The sequence below is a fragment of the Pteropus alecto genome, unplaced genomic scaffold (assembly GCF_000325575.1).
Source record: "Pteropus alecto unplaced genomic scaffold, ASM32557v1 scaffold35, whole genome shotgun sequence".
NCBI lineage: Eukaryota > Metazoa > Chordata > Mammalia > Chiroptera > Pteropodidae > Pteropus > Pteropus alecto.
Window position 1 is genome coordinate 1,570,386 of NW_006437828.1, and position 19,994 is coordinate 1,590,379.

A 19,994-nucleotide genomic window follows, 5' to 3' on the forward strand; every position below is an offset into this window, starting at 1 on the left:
AATTTTTTTTTAACACAGTCCCATTTGGTTGGGCAATTAAGTTGCTTTCAAGAGTATTTCCCTCCTTACACCTGACTTACACCTCTTCCTCAGGATTAATTTGAAGCCCGAAAATGGTAGAGTACCTAGAATTATTATATAATTGCATTTTAAATTCATTTCGTATAATTAGCATTAGTGAGACTCAAAAGAAATTTTAACTAAAATTTATTTGAACCTAAAGCAGATATCCAAAAATTTGGTTTGGGCCAAAAAAAAACTTTCCCTAATCATCTAAAATTGACTACGCAAAGCTATTAGGAAGTGATACCTAATGTCAGTCTCGCTGGGTGGCCAGTACATTCTGATAGTGCCTTGCTTTACCGTATCTTCCTTCATGTGCACTGGGAGAACAACTAAGTCAAAGAAGGAAAATCTTTATTAGGTAAGAAACACACAGGTTGTGCTCGGGGTACCAGTAACGAAAGTTTGACATCTGCTCCACGTGTTACTCAGATAGCCTTGATGCCTTTTGTCTCGTGGATCAGGTTGGACTATTGCACTTTGCTCATCTTTTTCATATACTTGCTGTTCTCTCTCAAAGAGATCACGATTTTGAAAAATGTTAAAATTATATTGAACTGGGTTTAGTTTTAAAAACATAGTCTTTCTTTGCCTCTCTATCTGAATAGACTGATTATGTTGTATTATAAATAGAGGTCAAGAATTCTAGTTTTAAAAAATCATTTCTTAAATGTGGTTTATTCATGTGAGCATTTTCTAAATTTCATCTAATGTCTTAAAGACAATAAATTTCTTTTATTCTTGGATTTAAAAATGGAAAGGTTTAAAAAAATAGTGAAATTTACCTTTTCTTTATTATAGTGATTTTTTTTTTAATTGTAAAATTTTTCACAAATGTTTTCTTTGGACAGTGTTTTACCTTTTATATATTATAATTTTGTCCTTTCAAGGCATTTAATATACTCTCTTTTAGTCTCTGTAGAGACGCTGGAAAAGAACTTGAAGCAGATGGGCAGGCAGCTTCAACAGCTTGAGAAAGACTTGGAAACCTTTCCCCATCCTGAGGATTTGCACGATAAGTTTGTGACAAAGATGTCCATATCCTTTTGATATCTAAATAACTTAAGTTACTCGTCAACCAGAATTACAAATTATTTAACATTTTAAGTACACTTGCACAACCAGAGATCATTCCGTAGGGCTAAATTTTAGGTTAAACCTCTGCCTTCTTACAGGGAAATTTATCAAAGTGCTTATCTATCACGAATAATAACAGAAGTGTATTCCATTGATTGCAATTTTTTCTCCTTTCTATCAACTTGGATAATATTTTCTCTCATCTTTTCCCTTCTACTTGCCCTATTTCCTTCTGATGTTTATAGTAAATTGAAAAGATGAAAACTCAATGTGAGGAAGTTTGAGCCTAAAGTCATAACGTGATTTAGGTATTTTGAAATGTTTCAGGAAACAGATAAAGATTTTATAAACTGGTGTGATGAATCAGCTTAATTTCAACGGTTGGTATATATTAAAAATTAACTCGCGTTCCAGAAACTTTACTATTTTATTTAGAAATGCTACATAGTTCCAAAATCAAAATGAGTTTGTCACTTTCACTACTTGTGTAGGTATTCTCCGGACCTAAAATAAAATTGACAGATATATGTGCATATATATATACACATACATATGTATATGTAAAATTAATAGCATTAGGCTTATGTTCTGCTTAATTTAAGGTTTCTTTTGAATTCAATTATCTTTGGTTTTGCCAACTTTGTGGCTTAATCTCTAATGAGTAATTGAAGTAATAAACTTTATTTCCTGAAACTAATGTTGAGTTGCTTTGCAAACCATTCTGTGGAATTAGAGACTGATATCTTTTGTGTTACAATAAAGTATTACTACTGTGCATTATTAAAATCCCATATGGACTTCAGAATTCTACATGAAAGAGTAACCTGCTTTCAAAACGAGCTCTTATAGACACTCCTAATGTTTTATTTTAAACTGAGTTACTTGGAATAAAACAACCACATTTCCTCTTTCTATCACTTTTCCCCCGAGATTAGGCACATCACAAAATTATTATTGGGCTTGTCATAGATTTTATTGTATATGCTTTCAGCTTAATTGTGAATTAGTTCAATTTTAGCTTTCTTTACTGTGCCTTTTGGGAAATATCATAAAAATGCACTCCAGCAATAATCAATTCAGGCTAATGTGTTTGTTTCCTTTTGTATCTTTCCTCCCCATCCAGTTTCTTCTTCTATGAAGTGGGCTGCCATTTTCACTGCAGTGGAGATGGCTGGGTGTTTGTTTGTTTGTTTGTTTGTTTGTTTGTTTGTGTTTGTTTGTTTTTAACTAAAGGCGAAGTCTATATGTATTCATCAAAGGTATATTTTTGCATCACCTCATTTGGCAAAGTATGCTTTTTAAAACTAAATTCGTTCTTGTAGAGTTGTATTAGTTTTACCATTCTTAGCTTTTTTCCCCTCAATCATTTTATCATGTTAAAATATTCATATGTGACAGTTTATTTTAACCATTAAGTACTGTCAATTCAAGTACTTATTATTGTTCCCTACAGATAGAAAGCATTAGAAAAGGTTAGAAAAGGTTTTGCTTGCATATGGTTTCTGGTAATACAGTGTGAGTATTCTAATTATGAAGGTCAGGTTTCTGGAACATGTAACCTAAGATAAATTCCTGAACTTAGAGTAAAGGTTGTAAAGTTCTCAGCAGATGATCTTAGGATGTATCAATACTTGTATTCATATGACACAAGAAACTGAATGATGCTGGCTTCTTGAAAGGTATACAGCTCATAAAAAGCATCTAGCAGGAAATCAGAAACAGAAAAGATGATGCTTTGTTGGAAACAATTTTTCATTTTGAGTACAATTAGGCTCCATGGACATGAAAGCTACTACATCCTGTCACTAAATATCACCACCTAGAAGCCTCTAATGAACTGATTAGCATTCATGTATCTCTTGGAAGTCAGATATATGAACAGTTGGTGCACTTTGCTATTGACAAAGCTTATGATCATAAATATTCTTTGCTGAGATTAGATTGCACTCATTTGCTTTTCCTCTTAGACATACTAGTTTCAAAGTAATTAAATTCATTCATCGCAAAGCTTTGTTTACTTTAATTAGGACTGACAACAAGTCAGATCTTGAATATTAAATGCATTTATACCAATCTTATTAAAATGGCAAATTGTGAGCCTCTTAGATCTTAGAAAATGGAAGAATTTGGAAACTAAAATGCACAATGAATAAAAAAGTACTTAACTAAAGTTTGGATTATTAATGCTCAAACTTTAAGTTTTAGACCTTATTAGTTGAAGCATATATCAAATGTTTGGTTCATCAACCAATTCTGAAAGAATACGTGTATTATCCAAGTTGTTAAGGATGCACTTTTACAAGTAGATATTTAGTGTAAGCAATCATAACTTAGTGAACTATTAAATAATCTGTTAATTGAATTGACTTAAATTATGATACAATATTTGTTATAATATGCAATGTCACTAATAGTGTTCAACTATTATATATTGTATTTTTTCCTCCAGTACCCACTCTTTCTTTACATACACTTCTTAATATAAAAATATGTAAATTTAGGACATCCTTTAAAAGGTATGCACAATCACTTCATAAATACAACACTGACTTTTAGTAATAGCTATGTTACTTTCCAATTGCTGCGACTGGTCAGAAATATAATTAGCGGTGAATACTGCCACTGTAAATATTTGCTTGAAAAATGTGTAACACAAATTTGAGGCAGGGTCATTAATACTGTTATATATAGGCTGTTATTTGCGAAATGTACATATATACTCATTAAATTCTTATCAATGATAAGAAAATGACAGGATTTTTGTCATTTAGTGCTTGTTCCTTTATTTTGACCTTTAAATTCTGGAATATTTCCTATTTTAAGAGAAAAAAATAAATAGTTCATAGAGCATCGCATGAGCCTTAATCCTTCTATTTTCTTGTCTTCCTTCCCCCTCTCCCAAGTCTCTTAGGAAAAAATCATTTTGCTAGACTTTTACATATTTTTGTATTTATCACATCTTATGTCACAAGTTACTTGACTCCTATGTTATAGTCTTTAAATTCCCTCATTGCAATCCTGCTTTATTTTCTCACTTTCGGGTTTATTCCACCGTATAGCGATGTTTTAGTCCCTTCTGAAAGTACTACATCGATGCTAAAACTATTTCAATGAATTCCTTGATTGAAAGACTTAACATCTTATCCATATTCCACGCTTCATGAAGTACAGCATTTTTTAGGTAAAGGAATTCAGTACATTTTTCTTTAATTAAATTACGGTTAGGACTTAAAATAGAAGAGTGGGATGGGCGAAATGTAAACTTGTATAATGCATGGTCCATTGCACGAGTAGGAAGTTGGGTAACTTGGGTGATTTGAAAGAGCAGCTTTTTATGATCTTGAATTAGTCTTCTCTTTTCTCCCTTTCTTCTTTCTCTCTTGCCTGTCTTCCATTAACCTATTCTGAACAATTTTTTAAGACTTGGGTTAAAATACCCTGCTCCTCATCCTCCACGAATCCTCAGATTTATATTGATCTTTTCCTTCTCTGAAGCCTTACTACGCTCACAAAGGTGGTTGCACAGCTTGGTGCTCACCGCTGTTCCCTGTCGGGCCTCAAGTGTTCCACTGTCACCGTCTTAACCAGGACTTCCCTAGCACCTGATGGAAATTAGCCTGTCACTGTATAACATCACACATCGTATTTCCTTCATCACACTTATCACTGCCTGAATATCTCATTCATTTTCTACTCTATATGTCATCCCACTGTAGAATGTATGTTTTATAAAAGCAGGATCTTTGCTTATCTTGTTATCTACTCTTTTCCCTTATGCCTAGAAGAGAGGAGAGAGGAATACACTGGACTTCAATAAATATTTATAGATCGGCTGGCTAGCTGGATCCTGGGTACTTAGGATCTATAAAAGATAATAGACACGTATGACCGATTGAAGCTGATCCTTATCAGATGCGTTAATGGTATTAATAGACATTTGGTGGAGGAAGTACAATAATGAGGACAAGACATGAGTAAATAGAGAATGTACTGGTGCTGGGTGGTTTGGGAATGAGCAACATTTGCTGACGAGGAGTAGAATCCCAGATCTTAGTCTTGCCACTTAGTTGGCCAGGACGAGATGTTGGTGATTCATCATGTGTGAACACAGATTTGGTTGTCAATGTCCCTTTCAAATGGGAGGGTTACAGTGGTTCATGAGAAGTTGGCCTTATTCTGGGTAAAGGAATAGACAATAGATTTCACAAAACATCAAGTAATTAGAAAAACATCAATATTTTTGTAATGAATTTTATCAAATGTTTGTTTTTGTTGGGAAGCTCACCTGTTTCTCTAAAGCTCTACAAATATAGGACTTTATGCTGGGGGGGGAAAAATAAAACCTTACTATTACTGAGATGGGCATGACTTTCAACTGCAGTTTAACAATTGGCATAAGAATGCCTACGTGTGATGACGATTTTTTATCGAAACATTTCACTATTCCTTAATGAGCAGCTCACAAATAATAATGTCTAGTGCTTCATTAATGTAACTCTTTATTCCATCCTATTAGATAATCATTTTAAACTTCTGAGAATTTGGCTACTTCCAAAATTGTTTCAGTTTAATCACACTTTTACCATTCTTGTGGGTAATTCCAGTTATTCAAAGCTTTCCTTCATGTCGTTTGTGAGCAAATTGTTTCACAGATAATTATAGGAAAATTAACTTACAAAGCTCTCTAGCTGTTAGAACAAGACCATGTAATTTCCATGGTTTTGGCTCTTGGTCTTTTCCATCTCATTTTTTAATAGAATTGTACTGTTTTCTACTAAGTATGCCCAGGCATGTTTCTGATATTTAATTGACTTTGGAGTCCTACCCAAAAATCTAAAAAATGTCATTGGATAATACTTACAGCTTTATTTTAACCTATTTACCAAATTGATTCTTGAGAATGGGTATATTCCCTGGTTTTAGAATAAAATGATTAGGATTTGTGAAGTACCTATTATTTAAAGCTCAAAGCCTTGTAAGCAGTGATAAGGGCAGAAAAGGAGTAGCTGTAGAACCATACAGTTAGAAATACCCACCAAAGTAGTGTAACCTATTGTCCAGCATAGCTACTGTTTGGGGAGTCTCTTAGCTCTTCGCGTTACATCCGAATTGTTTGTGTGTATGTGCATGAATGTGTAGACGAGCAATTTTATGAAGTTCCACAGCTTTCCTCAGACTTTTCTGAGGAAGCCTGTTATCCTTCCTACCAAAGTTTAAGAACAATGACCCTAGATTGAAATAAGTCATTGACAGCAGTGTAATTGCGGTAGATTAGATTTAGATTTAATACAGCTGAGAAGGTGAAACACAGCATCTAGGGAAGGGGCTGACAACCAGTAACGACTCCCACCCCGCCCCCCAAAAAATGGGGCAAAAACAAAACACTGCGAGAGAATTGGACTAGAAGGGAAATCTCACATCGCTAATGATGAGTACGATGGACTACAAATGCTATACATATTCAGTGGAAAAAGCGATCACTCATAACTGTAGTGATTAAAGAAGGAAGATTCATGGAAGAGGAAGAACTGAACGAAGCCTTAAATGGTAGGTTTGGACATGCAGAGGCAGGAAAAAGTTTCTCTTTTAGGCAGGAGTTAAGGATATATAAATAATCCATGTAGATGTAGTCTCTCTCTGGGGTATAAATAATTTTATGTGCGAGTTTATAGATTAAATAGAAGGGATTGATAGAAGGGATGACTATTTCACATTACAAATGAATCACCATATGTTCCATTTCGTGATAGTTTCTGAATGCATTTCAAATGTGGTTTTTATTTACATAAATTCACCTTACCTATAACATTTCATGAATATGGATATTTTATAATACCTCTCACACGTGACTATATTGTAATTTTTTGCGATTTTGTGATTGGACTATACAAAATCTTTTGTTCATCTAAGAATTAAACACTGATACCACATATAGGAGCATCAACCACTGATACTATTATGATCTAGGTTCGAGAAAGTATAAGGAGGCATTTTGCTATTCAGTCGAATATAGACTGAGTCACAAAAAGATCTATAGATTTTCTTAAAGTTATTAGAAAAAGAATCAGCTCTTACATTAGAATCCAGACTCTCTGTATTTTAGTCTCCTCAAAAATACTCTCTTTATATAAAATATGAACATTAAGCAGAAAATAGTATGAAAAAACATAGGCGTAGAAGGGTAATAGGTAATCTGCGGGCTGACTGTGGACGTGGGTACAGGTGAGTTGTGATGGACTGGGATGTCTCGGTTCCTTTGGGGAAGCTGAGTTCTAATCATCAGAATCTTCTGTGCCCCCTGCGTTTGCCACCTGTCTTGAAGCAGTGCTACCTATTTCATCCTTGGTCTTTCATTTTTTGTTTTCAAAATGAAGGACCTGGATCACTTTCCTTGTTTTATCCTCTACTGGGGAACTCTGACCAGAGGAACCATATCTTTTTGAAATTGTGAAAAAAAACATTTTTTTTTAATAGAAACATTTTATTTTTTGTTTCTTTCTCTTGGTATGAATGTAGTTATTCTTATTTTGTTGCTGAGTTTTTAAGAAAAGTGTGCTTAAGGTCCGTTTATCCTTTGTGTGAGTCAGAGAAGATAAAATGACTTTAGTAGGATTGATTCTGTATGTTACATTTCTTCAAATATCCCAATTTAAAAGATCCATAGACAATTATGATTGTTTCTCTGACAGTCATCTTTTCAGAATGTGGTGGAGTGGTTTTATATCTGACTGCATCAACAATTTGTCACACCACAAAAGAATTCTATGGTTTGTTTAAAAAATGTGTTCTAATGCCACTGCCACATTCACATTTAGTCTTCTCAATCTTGTATGCTCTGAACTCAGTTGTCATAAGTGAGGAAACTCTTCAGTGTTCCTGTGCGTGTGTGTGTATGTTTGTAATCATAATTTTAAATCAGGTAATGCATCGGAGAAACTATGTACCCATTTTCCAAAGGAGAAGTTAAAACACGAATTTACTTATGTAAGAAGTTTTTGATGTAACTCTTATTTCGATTGCTTTTAGAACCTAAAACAAAACTTAAAATGAATAAGTGGACAATAATACCAAGTACTTACATGTACTATTAAACACCATTCATTTTTCCAAGAATTTTACATATATTCACTCATTTACTTCTCACAACAGCCCTGTAACATAGACGATATTATTATTTTTTCCATTTTACAGGTGAGGAAATTGTGGCACAGAAAGATGAAAGCGTTTACCCACAGGCATGGCACTGCGAAGCATAGGAGCTAGAAATTGACCCCAGGTTGTCTAATTTAACTCCTGTGCTTAATGCCTATGTTGGTGATTTCAAGTATCATTGAACATACTCACTTACAACTACTGAACCATAATTTTAAATCATATTGCATGATCTGAATAATATAGACAGACGAATTGGAAAAAAAATTTTCCTTGAATTCAATTGTAAAAGAGAAGTATTAAATATATAGATATTTAACTTTTCTGATAATTTTGCCAGTTAATTAGAAATTGAATTTAAGGTTTTATCGCTGTGCAGTATAGCTTACATTATTAAAATGGTTAACTTTCAGAGGTACTTTTGGCATTTTGGAGATGTGTAATAGTAGCTTACAATTAATTTAAAACATTGGACTTAGAGAGTTTTTTGATTTTTTTTCCCCCAAAACATTATTTTGTAAATGTTAGAATTCCTTAACTATAATAATACAGTTTCGTTATCAGTGCAAAGGAACAATATGAGAAACTTTTAAAGTTACATGAAAACATGGAAAAGCTGTACCAGAGCATGATGGGATACTACGCCACCGATGTGAAGAAGGTGTCCGTGGAAGACTTCTTGATTGACTTGAATAACTTCAGAACCACGTTCATGGTATGTTAAAAAATTTAATTTGTTTTTTTAAAAAAGTCTTTGTATCTGTACTATCTTATCTAGTATTAATTTTACTTCATTCTATTCCTGTTATCTGTAGAAAAACCTACCTTTTCTGATGTCGAAAGTTAGCTTTAAAAATTTCAGATTTTAAATCTATTAAAAAATGTGTGATTTGTTCTCTTTTTGGCCTTCTCCACATTAAGCTATAATCAGAAATTTTGATTGAAAAAGTGACAAATTCCCAAGTTTTTCATAAAGACTCCCCTCCTGGCTGATTACAGAGCATTTCTGTAATAAGTTTTTGGCTATGAATTTGTTTCTTTATACTTAAGATCAACTTGTATTCTGTGGTATAATTCTACCAAATTCTGTGCAGCTCTTAGGAAGCTTTTTCTCCCCTTTTCTTTTCTTAATGCACTGTACAATAAGCTACCTGCGATTTGCCTTTGAATGGATTCCTAGGGTTTCCTTTAGATACTTTAATAGGGAGGTCAGATCTTTGATGTGAATCCTTTCATTTAGGCATTAAAAAGATCTTTTGAAAAGTATTAGCTGATTAGATGGGGGAAAAAACCACACACGTATTAAAGTGAGAAAGCATTGTTGCCTCTCTAGGGAACTGGCAATAAACGTTTCTACAACGAAAAATTATGTTATTCTTAATAGATAGATAAGTCATTTCTGTATTTCAGCAGATGTTTGAGAGGATTAAAAAGTTTTTGAAGTGTAATGGAAAAAAAGGTTGAATTTAAAGAGTTGGGTTTTTTTTTTTTTAAATCTTGGGAAAACTATTGCTGAATTTATTGGACTTGATTATAATCACTTGGTTATGATTAGATAGCCTTTTAAAAAAAAAGTCACTATTTTAAAGGAAAACTCGTCTACAGTAAATAAACATTTTGCTCACAGGTCTAGTTTATTTCCTCCACAAATTCAAAGTGATTCATTAAATTATGTTTTCATACCAGAAGTGAATTTGGTTATTAAATATATTCATTATGTGCCTATGTGTATGATGCGTTGATTAATATATTATTTTAATTTTTATAGTGTTTCTTGAGGCAACATGGCTTACTGTCAATAGCAAAGACTTTGCAGTCTGAGTTAGGTTTGGATTTCACATTAGTCGTGTGACTGAGGAACACTATTTATCCTTCCTGAGCCTCAGTTTCCACATTTGTAAAAAGGGATGGTAATTCTCTTCTCATAAGAGTGTTAAAATATTGAAGGAGATAAATATCTTAAGTATTTATCATCTCTTTTCGCACATGGCAGTTGTTTATTATACAGTAAAGACTTAGCCCAGCAAGCTTGAGTAGTCATACCTGAGCATTCCAAAGAAAGTACTGGCCCTTGACTGGCTCCTGGGAGATCACCCCTAAGGCCTTGGAATATTCTGCCTGATGAAAGTGTCTTTGTATACCTGGGGCCTTGGGCCAAGCTGGATAGTTTATGCTAAAAATGTGATTTTTGGTAAATACCTGTTTTTGTTCACCTAGGGCCCTATGCCACACTTTGCCAGTTTGTCCTCTGTTGCGGACTGGAAATTGAGTAGCTAAGGTCATTCATGAGGGATGTCCGTGCCTACATGCCTGACCACCCCAACAAAAACTCTTGACACCAAGGCTTAGGCGTGCTGCCCTGGTTGGCAGTATTTCATATGTGTTGTCACACGTTGTTACTATAATAATCAGACTTCATTGGGAGAGGACAGTTATGTTTTAATCTGTATTCTTTTGCTGTAATGAACTAACAGTGAGTAAAACATCTTTTCTGACTTCTGCAAGTCCTTCCAACAAATTACCAAACTTGAGAGTAGTCTCGGGGACCCTGGCACGGTAACGCAAAAAAGTATAAAATGCATATATAAAATAATAGCCAATATATATTGAGAATTTTCTGTGAACCAGTTTTCCAAATGCCTCACATATATTATCTCAATTAGTCTTCATAATCATACTACATCTTTTCAGCATTACCATCTATCTCTTTGCTGCAAATGAAGAAACAGGCACATTTGATGGAACATATCTAGCTCTAGGTCACATAGGCATAAATGGTGGAGCTAGAATTCGAACCTATACAGACTTCCTCCAGAGCCTGTGCTCTTAAATGCTGCCACCCACATCTGTAGCTTGTATTTCATTTCACAAATAAGAACAGTGGTTTTGAAGTGTTTTCTAATGAGACCAAGCACAAGTCGTTCGCAAGTGGTCAAATTGGGATTTGAATCCAGATCTAATTCCAAAAGTTTCTGAAACCCGGTAGGCTTGGAGAGTTTGCGGCATTCTGTAGGTAACTTGGCATTTCTGTTGTTAAGTGGTGGGCAGAGGGAGAAACTGTTTAAACGGAGAAAGATTCAAAAAAGGAAGGTAATAGAGTGACAGCTACACTCAGTTTATTTCATAGTTCACATGGGTCCTAGAAGTAGCTGCTATCACACACACACACACTGGACACACTGCATTAAATTAAAACTATTACACCCAAATATTTAAAAAAAATATGTTTTTTTATCTAACTTGGAGAGAAATTTTTTTTTAGAATGAAAATAAGCATTAAGAAGAGTGAAAGAGAAATGCAGTTTCACACACAGTTTATTCTTCCTTTCTGGTAAATATGGTTATACTGCTTGAACTGTAGACACTATATCTTTAAAAAATACCACAGGGTCAATATCGATGGAAATTATCGACAGACGTCCTGTTTTGTCAGTCTTCTGATCTCTGAGGTTGCCGTTTAATTCCATACTATTCAACTTTGGAATCCACTTTAATTTCCATGAGCCAGAGTGAAACCATTAGCCATAGATGTGGAATGAAGGTCTGTTCTGGAAAGCCACATTAACAAGCAAAAAGAATTTTTTTTCTTTTTAAGAAAATACTGTTAAAATACATTTACATTGTTACTTCATCTACTGGCATTTAGGGATAATCCTCCTCATGAATGAGCAAAATTTGCCATAAAGCAAAGGTCCATTCTGTGTTACATATGAGGAGCTGGGTCACTGTCCTCGTTCCGCACCTGCCTTCCAGTGCGGCAGTTTCTCATGGAGTTCAGGCCACTCTCCTTGCTGTCCCCTATGCCTACAGCACTCCCTCCGTGTTTTCCCGGCTAAGTTAACATACTCACCCTTCTGGTTTCTAGTATAATACATGGCACTTAATAAATAGATAAATTTATTGAGGAACTGATATTTCCGTCCACAATGGGTGACATGCTTTAACAGTTAACACATACAGTGCCAGCTAAATGCCAGGCAGTCTATGCGTTCATTTAATCCTTGCGAACAATACTGTTGTACTGTGTACTGTTGTTATTCCCATTTTGCAGATAAGGAAACTGAGGCATAAAGAGGTTGTGAGTTGCCCGTTGTTAGCTAGCGAGTGACAGCTGAGATGCTGACCCGGGGAGACTGCAGAGTCTGTCATATATGACTGAACTCTATTAACTTCTGTTAAACATAGGAGTTACATTTCATAGATTAACAGGACTAACTTGAAACCTAACTCCTCCCCCCCTAAAAAAAAGTACTCACTTTTATTTTTAATAGTAATTTATTTTGTGAATAATTTATCCAAAAACATTTGTTGTAGGATTGCCCCAGATTTTAAACGTAGGCAATTAAAGACTGGCTCACCGTTCTTCAAAGCCCCTGGCTATACTTTTGACGAATTCATACAACACTCTCTCACCAGCATTACTAGGTTGGATCACACAACTAATTTGTAGAGATATAGCTGTTCTCTCTCTCTCTGCCTTTTTACCATAGCTAAAGAAGGAATATATTGTTCTAGTCTGCTGCCTCAAGCCATGTAGATAAACGGGGGTGTGTGGGTGGGTGGAGGGGGAGTTTCATGACCTTGTCCCTTCCTCAGAGGCAGCACTGTTCATTGTGACAGCAGTTCAGCTCCTTCCCGGGGTGGGGTCTCAGCTGGGAATTGATTTGCTGTTGCCTCTGTTGAGTTAATCTACCATAGCTCTATGCTCCTCGGGACTGGTTTCTCTTCAGAACCATTGATCAACTTCCAAGAATTAGGGAGTAAGTTTATACTGATTCTACTTAGTTTTATTTCTACCACCATCGTCAGCAGGACAAAACCAATAACACTGATAGTGTCCTTCTTGCTAGACCCTGTGCTACGTGATTTCCATGTGTTTCATGTAGTCTTCACACCGTTTTTGCAAGGTACAGAACATTACCCATGTGTGAACCGCACATGGAGGACCTCACGGCCTTTGCAGAATTGGTAGGGGCTAGAGTTTGGATGGAGGCCTCCCAGGCTCCAAAGCCTGGACATTTTTTTTAAAACATTCCCGATACACTGCTGCTCAGAGCATGTGTAAGAAAAGGCAAATGTAATTTTTTAAGTGTTTTTTTTTTTTTTTTGATGACTTACTAGAGGGAATCGGCACAAGGCATATTTATTTCCTCCCTCCTTGTTATATTAACTTTGCATTTACATTGATGGATTCATGTAAGAGTGTTTGCAGGTCTCTTTTTATTTCAAAGCATAAAAGCTCTTTTAATATTAGAGGCCTGTTAATGGCAGGGGTGAGGGTTAAGATAAAGGGTAGAGAGTCAGCACCTTTCTGTCAATAGATTTTTATTTCCTGTAGGACCAACTTCAAACTGGAGGTAGTAGGTGGAACTATTTGACCTCACACTGTAGGCCGAGTAACCTGGTGGCCCGCCAGGCACCGAGCTTCACCAAACGAAGTTCATGCCTTTAGTTGTATGGTGCTGCATAACCATAATCATCGTTTTCCACTTGTGACTGGTTTTAGGTATTACCAATGTTCCTGTTACTAATAGAGATTTCATGCTTCTGCAGGGCGCTTGGAGCTCACTATGGAACTTTTGTTGGATCTTGCTAGAAGCCCCCGTCTTACTTTTTCTTAGCCAACCGCTATAGCAAGTTCATGCTTGTCTTTTGAGTATAAACCTAATATTGTGTCTCTCATTGGTCACTGTGACCTTGAAGCATAACGTGTGGCCTGGTCTCTCTTCCCATTCGTATTCATACTGGAGAATTTTGTTTAAACTGCTTATACTCACAGAGGCCTGAATGCATGGTTTTTTCTTTAACACTCTCACTTCTTTTTTTTTTTTTAATCATCGAGGGTTCTTTGGCTGTTCTCTTTCTTTAATGAGAACTATCAGCTGTGCAATAGCATCCTTAACTCCTTACACTAATCTCATCTGACACCTTATTTATTTTGCTTCACCATCTAATCTTAGAGAAATTCTTCCAAATATTTTCTCCTCTTAGGACTCCTTTGTTATTTGTCCCCTTTAGATAACATGTTTCGAAACAATTTTTCTACCAAATTATGCTTCTTAAGAATGTCATTTTTCCGTTTTAATTAGACATACGTAACTGCTATGTAGACCTCTTGAGTTTCTAATTTCACACATTCCACTATAGAATTGATGTGATTATATTCAAAAAAGTCAGACATTTTGGTTCATGTAGCTTTTTTTTCTTTCTTTTTTCTGAGTACATGCACCTTTTCTATTAGGATTTGAAAGTACCAAGGAAGATCACAGGGCATCTTTATTTAGAGTTCCTGAGACCCTGCGTGTCTGGACACCCAACTCTACAATCGAAGGCAGCAGAAAGCAGCCCCTGCCTTAAAAAGGGATTACTGTCGCAGACACAAAAAGTGGAAGCCTTGTATTGTCTTTTTTTGTCCCCAGGTTTAGATGTATAAAAGTGCTAAACTTTTGCAGTTATTATTTTCTAATCGTAAAGCTCAGTCTGTTCCTCCTTCAGCTTTGTTGTCCAGATATATGCCTCCCTTCTGAATTCTGTGATGACAAAGAGAAAGGATTCTTATTTCTTCACATCTTAAGAGATTTATGAATTCCGCCGACAAGAAGCCTCGTCCTCTTTGTTTGTTTTTAACAGTGATGTTTTGCTGTGTACCTCATTATCGGGAAGGCAGTAGTGGCTGAGGGTGCAGGCTCTGGCATCAGAAAACCCTGGGTGATATGACTGTGGACAAGTTACTTAACCTTACTGAGCCTCAGCATGTGTTTCTTAGGGATGTTACATTTTGAAGATCAAAAGACATAAGATACACATGCCCTCAAAACAAGTTAGCTATCTACAAAGAATAGAAGCATAGTAATTTTCACCTTTCCCAACTCATTATAACAAGAACGATATTGTAAGTATTTTATCCCTTTCTTATTCTATGCTTCCATATAGAATACTTTGAACCAAATAGCTACCTATTTTTCATTGATAGTTCTGTCTTTAGATTATTTCTAAAAATTTGTTCGAGTTATGTTTCATCCAGTTAAAGATTTGTCATTCATGCTATTTGCAGACTTTAAGTTGATTTTTGGTTCGTACAGTTAAAATAATACCGTGTAGTGAACAAATGTGAAATCAATTATAACTCATTTGATCTTGCTGCATGTGTTGATCAAATACAATTTATTCTTCTACTGAATACTCAGACTAACGCAGTGATTTGCCAAACAAAAATGAATTCATTTAATGAGAGGGTATTTTTAGTGTAATTTTTTTTTTTTCCATTCAGAGGACAGCCAGAACAAAACTCATTTTGCCAAATCATTTAAATATACAAATCTGATGCTCGTCAACTCTAAATGTCATTTCTCATGATTGCTATACAGACAACGAGTGGACTAGCAGGAACTCCAAGGCACTATGCACTTTCTCTGTGCTCCTTAACTCATTATATATTATCAGAGAAAATAAAATCATGTAGAAGTCCTGTGGTTGGATGTTGAGTCAACTTACGTAATTATAATAGGACATATCTTCTATCCTTGCTTATTTCGGTGGGCTTACAACTTGAAAATTGTCTTCACTGGCACCGTTGTTATTCTGAAATCGTACTTGGAGGTATAAAGCTCCAAACCTAGGACGAATTAATATTCTTCTTATTCTTGGTATCTGTTTAAGGAATTAGATTAATTGCAGGTGCTGAATTTTTTGGGTTTGTAAGCTGGCAAATTAATCCAAATAGGTTTTTCTAATCTTTATTCTTTTTAGGTTTTTCACAATAAAAGCACACCTAGACTAATTGGCTTAGTTTTTCTCTTTACTATTAAGATTTATTCTGACTGTACGTTGCTCAGTGGGGTAATAAATACATTTGATAGGTTCTGTATGATTAAATGACTAGTAATTTGTATTTTCCTTTTACATTTTAAGTATATTGTTTGCTCACTGAAATACTATCACTAAAGGTAAAGACTAGGATATTCTAATACAATAATGAGAATAACAATTGATGATGGAGAGAAAAATTAAATAATTAATACATAATCATGCGTATATTAATCCATGTAATTGAAAAGATAACACTAAACTAGGATGCCACAAACAAAAATGAATAAAATGGCATATTCCTTGCATATCAAATATACTGGTCTTCTGTGTTGTCATCGAGAGGGGGTTGGGCATACTATTCGTTTAAGGCTACTTTTTAGTGTTATGTTTAAAACATTACGAGGTTCACATGGAATATTTAGAGGCTTTAGTTGGATGTTTTCCTTGAAGAAATGATTAGCAGTAGCTCAAAAAAAAAATGCTGTTCTATTACCAGGCTTACCTTAAAGTACTATTCTGCATGGCTGCCATCTTGTGCTTACCTTTGCCTTTATTTAGTCTCACAGTTGGAAGTAAAAAGAATATTTTTATAGTATATCACTTCAGAACGCAAGGGGAGCGAATGCATTTAATGGGAAAGCAAGTTCTACTTTGGAAAAACCTTAATTATGAACATCTCATACTTTATTAAAGAAGCTATTGACTAGATTGAAATAGCTCATTTGTTTGAGAAGTATACAAAGTGAAGGACTTGCAAGCAAACTCATAGCATAGTGATGACGGGTCAGTAATGTTAAGTCTCTGATGGGCTAGTAAGTAATTTGTTGTTTCATCTGAGACTGACTTTACAATAAAGAGCAACTTGGAGGTAAAACAGTTTAATCACCATCACCAGCACATCCTTTGGGACATTCTCAAAGGATAGTGTCCCATTTTCATAAGTTTTATGGTCATAAAAAGTTTAACTAATAACACTTTGTACTGAATGTTAAGATGATAAATTGTTTGTGCTAGTGTATAGTATATCATGATCTTCTATTCTCATTGATAGCATTTTTTATTGGATATGGTAATATCAGAGAAATTAATTTGATTAATTTTTATGTTATCTAGATTTCTTCCTAAAGCATCTAGCCTGTAATTATTGCAAATAGGGGTTTCTAAGAATAAACGTCTTTTTTTTTTTTTAATGAGGTAGTTGTAATCCATTGTTTATTTTTTACATGCAGAGGGAAATTTTATATTTAGTTACAAAAGGAAATAATTTTGATGGAAAACTGACAAATAGATCACATATTTTTATATTCTTAAAGACTTTCGTGACTGGTATTATTTAAAAAATATTTTCTTTCATGTTCCAATATAGGAATGTGTATAGGAGTACAGGAATGCATGTTTAAGGATTTTAAAAATATTTTCTATTTCTTCTTGAAAATGTCTCATCAGGACATTCTAGAAAGCAGTCATTTAGGATGGTTGGATGTAGCCTCTTCTCAAGGTTAAGTAACTCCTAGAAAAGCATTTAGTGGGAATGTGTTGTACTCCTATGTGGTTGTTTACTTTGAGAAAAATTAGCCTATGTTTTTATAGTATCAAACACCCACCACTTTCGAAAGTATGTGGATTTAAATTCAGTTTGTCTAATCTTATTTTAGAGACTTGAGACAAAAATGAATACTTAGGCAAGAAGAAAGATTTTTGACTTTAGTGTAAAGTACTAAAGAGATCCCTGGCTTATGGAGCTTAAATATCCATTAATGTCAAAAGAAATATATCTCTGAACAAAAAGACATTTGTAAGCTTTTTCACCTTATTTTCCATATAATAAAATCTCCACAAGTTTTCTATGTTACAAAAATATACAGGATATTATCATATGTTTAAAAATGTTGAGTAGGATAGATGAAGCTATTTAAATAGGCTAAAACTCAGTAATAGAGGTATGAAGTATGATCAAAAGGTCAGTGTCTGTGGAAATCTTACTTGTGTTTTATACTCATATTTCATTAGAATGTTATAACAAAATAAGACTAATGAATTCTTCAAGTGGGCATATTTGGAATATAAAGTGTTAATCAGGAATGTCTAATTTTAAGCACAAGCAAGATTTTGGGGGAAGAAAACACAGAAAACTAAACCAAGTCTTTTCTAGAATAAAATTTCATAAAGCATATTAGATTTACAAGTATTAAAAACAATGTTTCTATATATACATGTAAGTTAAATCTTTAGAGATAAATAACTAGACTTGAGGTCAAGAGTACATGTTGCCTTCCATATCTAATTCACCTCTATACCAAGCAATCCAACTGCACTGATTGCATGCTTTGATGGTACTTCCTATTAATTCAGTGTACAATCATATTCTAACATCTTGGAATGGAGAGCATTTATATTCTCATAGGAATTATGAAAATTGGCACTTCTCCAATATAATAGACACATGTATAATTGATACATACTAGAAAGTGGGTCTTCCTTGATTTGTGGCTAGATAAATCATTGTGTGTTTGAGGCATTTGATTAATGATATAGTAATAATGAAGATGATGTTATAAATTAGTAATAATATAATTATAATAATTGCTAACATTTATATAGGGCGTACTATGTGTCAGTACTTCTGTACGCCATTTATTTAATTCTTACAATATCCCCATAAAGTAGGTACTGTTTTGCCTATTTTACAGAAGAGAAAACTGAGACAAGTCACACAGCTCTTTAGTGCCAGGTGGAGATTCAGACAAAGACAATATGACTTCAGCTGGCTTTTTCTTAACCATTATACTGTCTTTCTAATATGCAGTGATAAGCTCATACAGATTTAAAAAGAATAATTTCTCAAAGTATTTAAACATACTTATTGTATTTTTTAAAGCATTCTTGATTGTCAGTTTAACAAACTTTTTTGAGTGCTTGCCTAAGACTGATCTTATATGGCTGTCCAATGTTAAACCATTTACCTTCAGATCCTAAAACACACAGATATAAGATACTTAGAAAAATATGTAGTGTATAAGAACTGCCACATTATACAAAAGTATTTAAGAAATAAAGATCTATGTGTTGGTCAGCTTTCTACAAGAACACACTCAAAAGAGTGAATGAAAGGCAGTATTCCAACTGATGGATGAGATTTTCCAGATCAAGAATCTGCAAAATAGGAAGTACAACCTATGCCAGTCAGATAAATAAATCAAATTCATTTGAAAAAAAAAAAACATCGTAGTGAAACTGTGGAACACTAAAGATAAAATCTTAAAAGCAGCCAACAAAAAAAGATGTGACCACCAATGCAGCAATGAGATACAATGACTTCTCATCAGCAGAAGTGCAAGCCAAAAAAGAGATATCTTCGAGTGTTGAGAAATAAAGAGCAAAAGCTCTTTCTAGAACAAGGGCAAAATTATTTGCGAATAAGCAGATAATGAGTGTTTTCCACAAACATCCCGCTGTTAAAGGATTTTCTAAAGCAGACATTGGCAAACTCTTTAAGGAGCCAGATAGTCAAAATTTAAATTTTGCAGACCATACATACAGTCTCTGCTGCAGCTACTCAGCTGTGCCATAGGTGGTATGTAAATGAGTGGGTGTGGCTATGTTCCAAAAACACTTTTTACAAAAGCAGATTGGCCCGCCGAGAACTATAATTTGCTGATCCTGGCTCTGCAGGGTGTATTTCAAGAAGCAGCAATTTTTTTTTCCCTCCAAAAAAGAAAGGTTCTAGAGACAAGATGGCATACCCACCATGAAACTAAATGTAAAAAAATGAAGTATACAATAAAACAAGGTAGCTTGTTTTGTAGAAAAAAGGAAGCAGAGCTTAACTATCGGATAACACCATTAAATGAATTGAAAAGAGATGTTTGGAATTCAGGTGTTTTATGTTTAAA

At 34.4% G+C, this 19,994-nt stretch overlaps 1 protein-coding gene across 1 annotated transcript in view; it reads left to right on the forward strand.

Annotated features, from left to right (window-relative positions):
• DIAPH3 (diaphanous related formin 3) overlaps nt 1-19,994 on the forward strand; it is a 435,206-nt gene that overhangs the window by 281,620 nt on the left and 133,592 nt on the right. The window contains exons 22-23 of the mRNA XM_006914939.3: nt 977-1,101; nt 8,843-9,007. Of these exons, the coding sequence (XP_006915001.1) occupies nt 977-1,101; nt 8,843-9,007 (290 nt within the window). The remainder of the gene's footprint in view (nt 1-976; nt 1,102-8,842; nt 9,008-19,994) is intronic.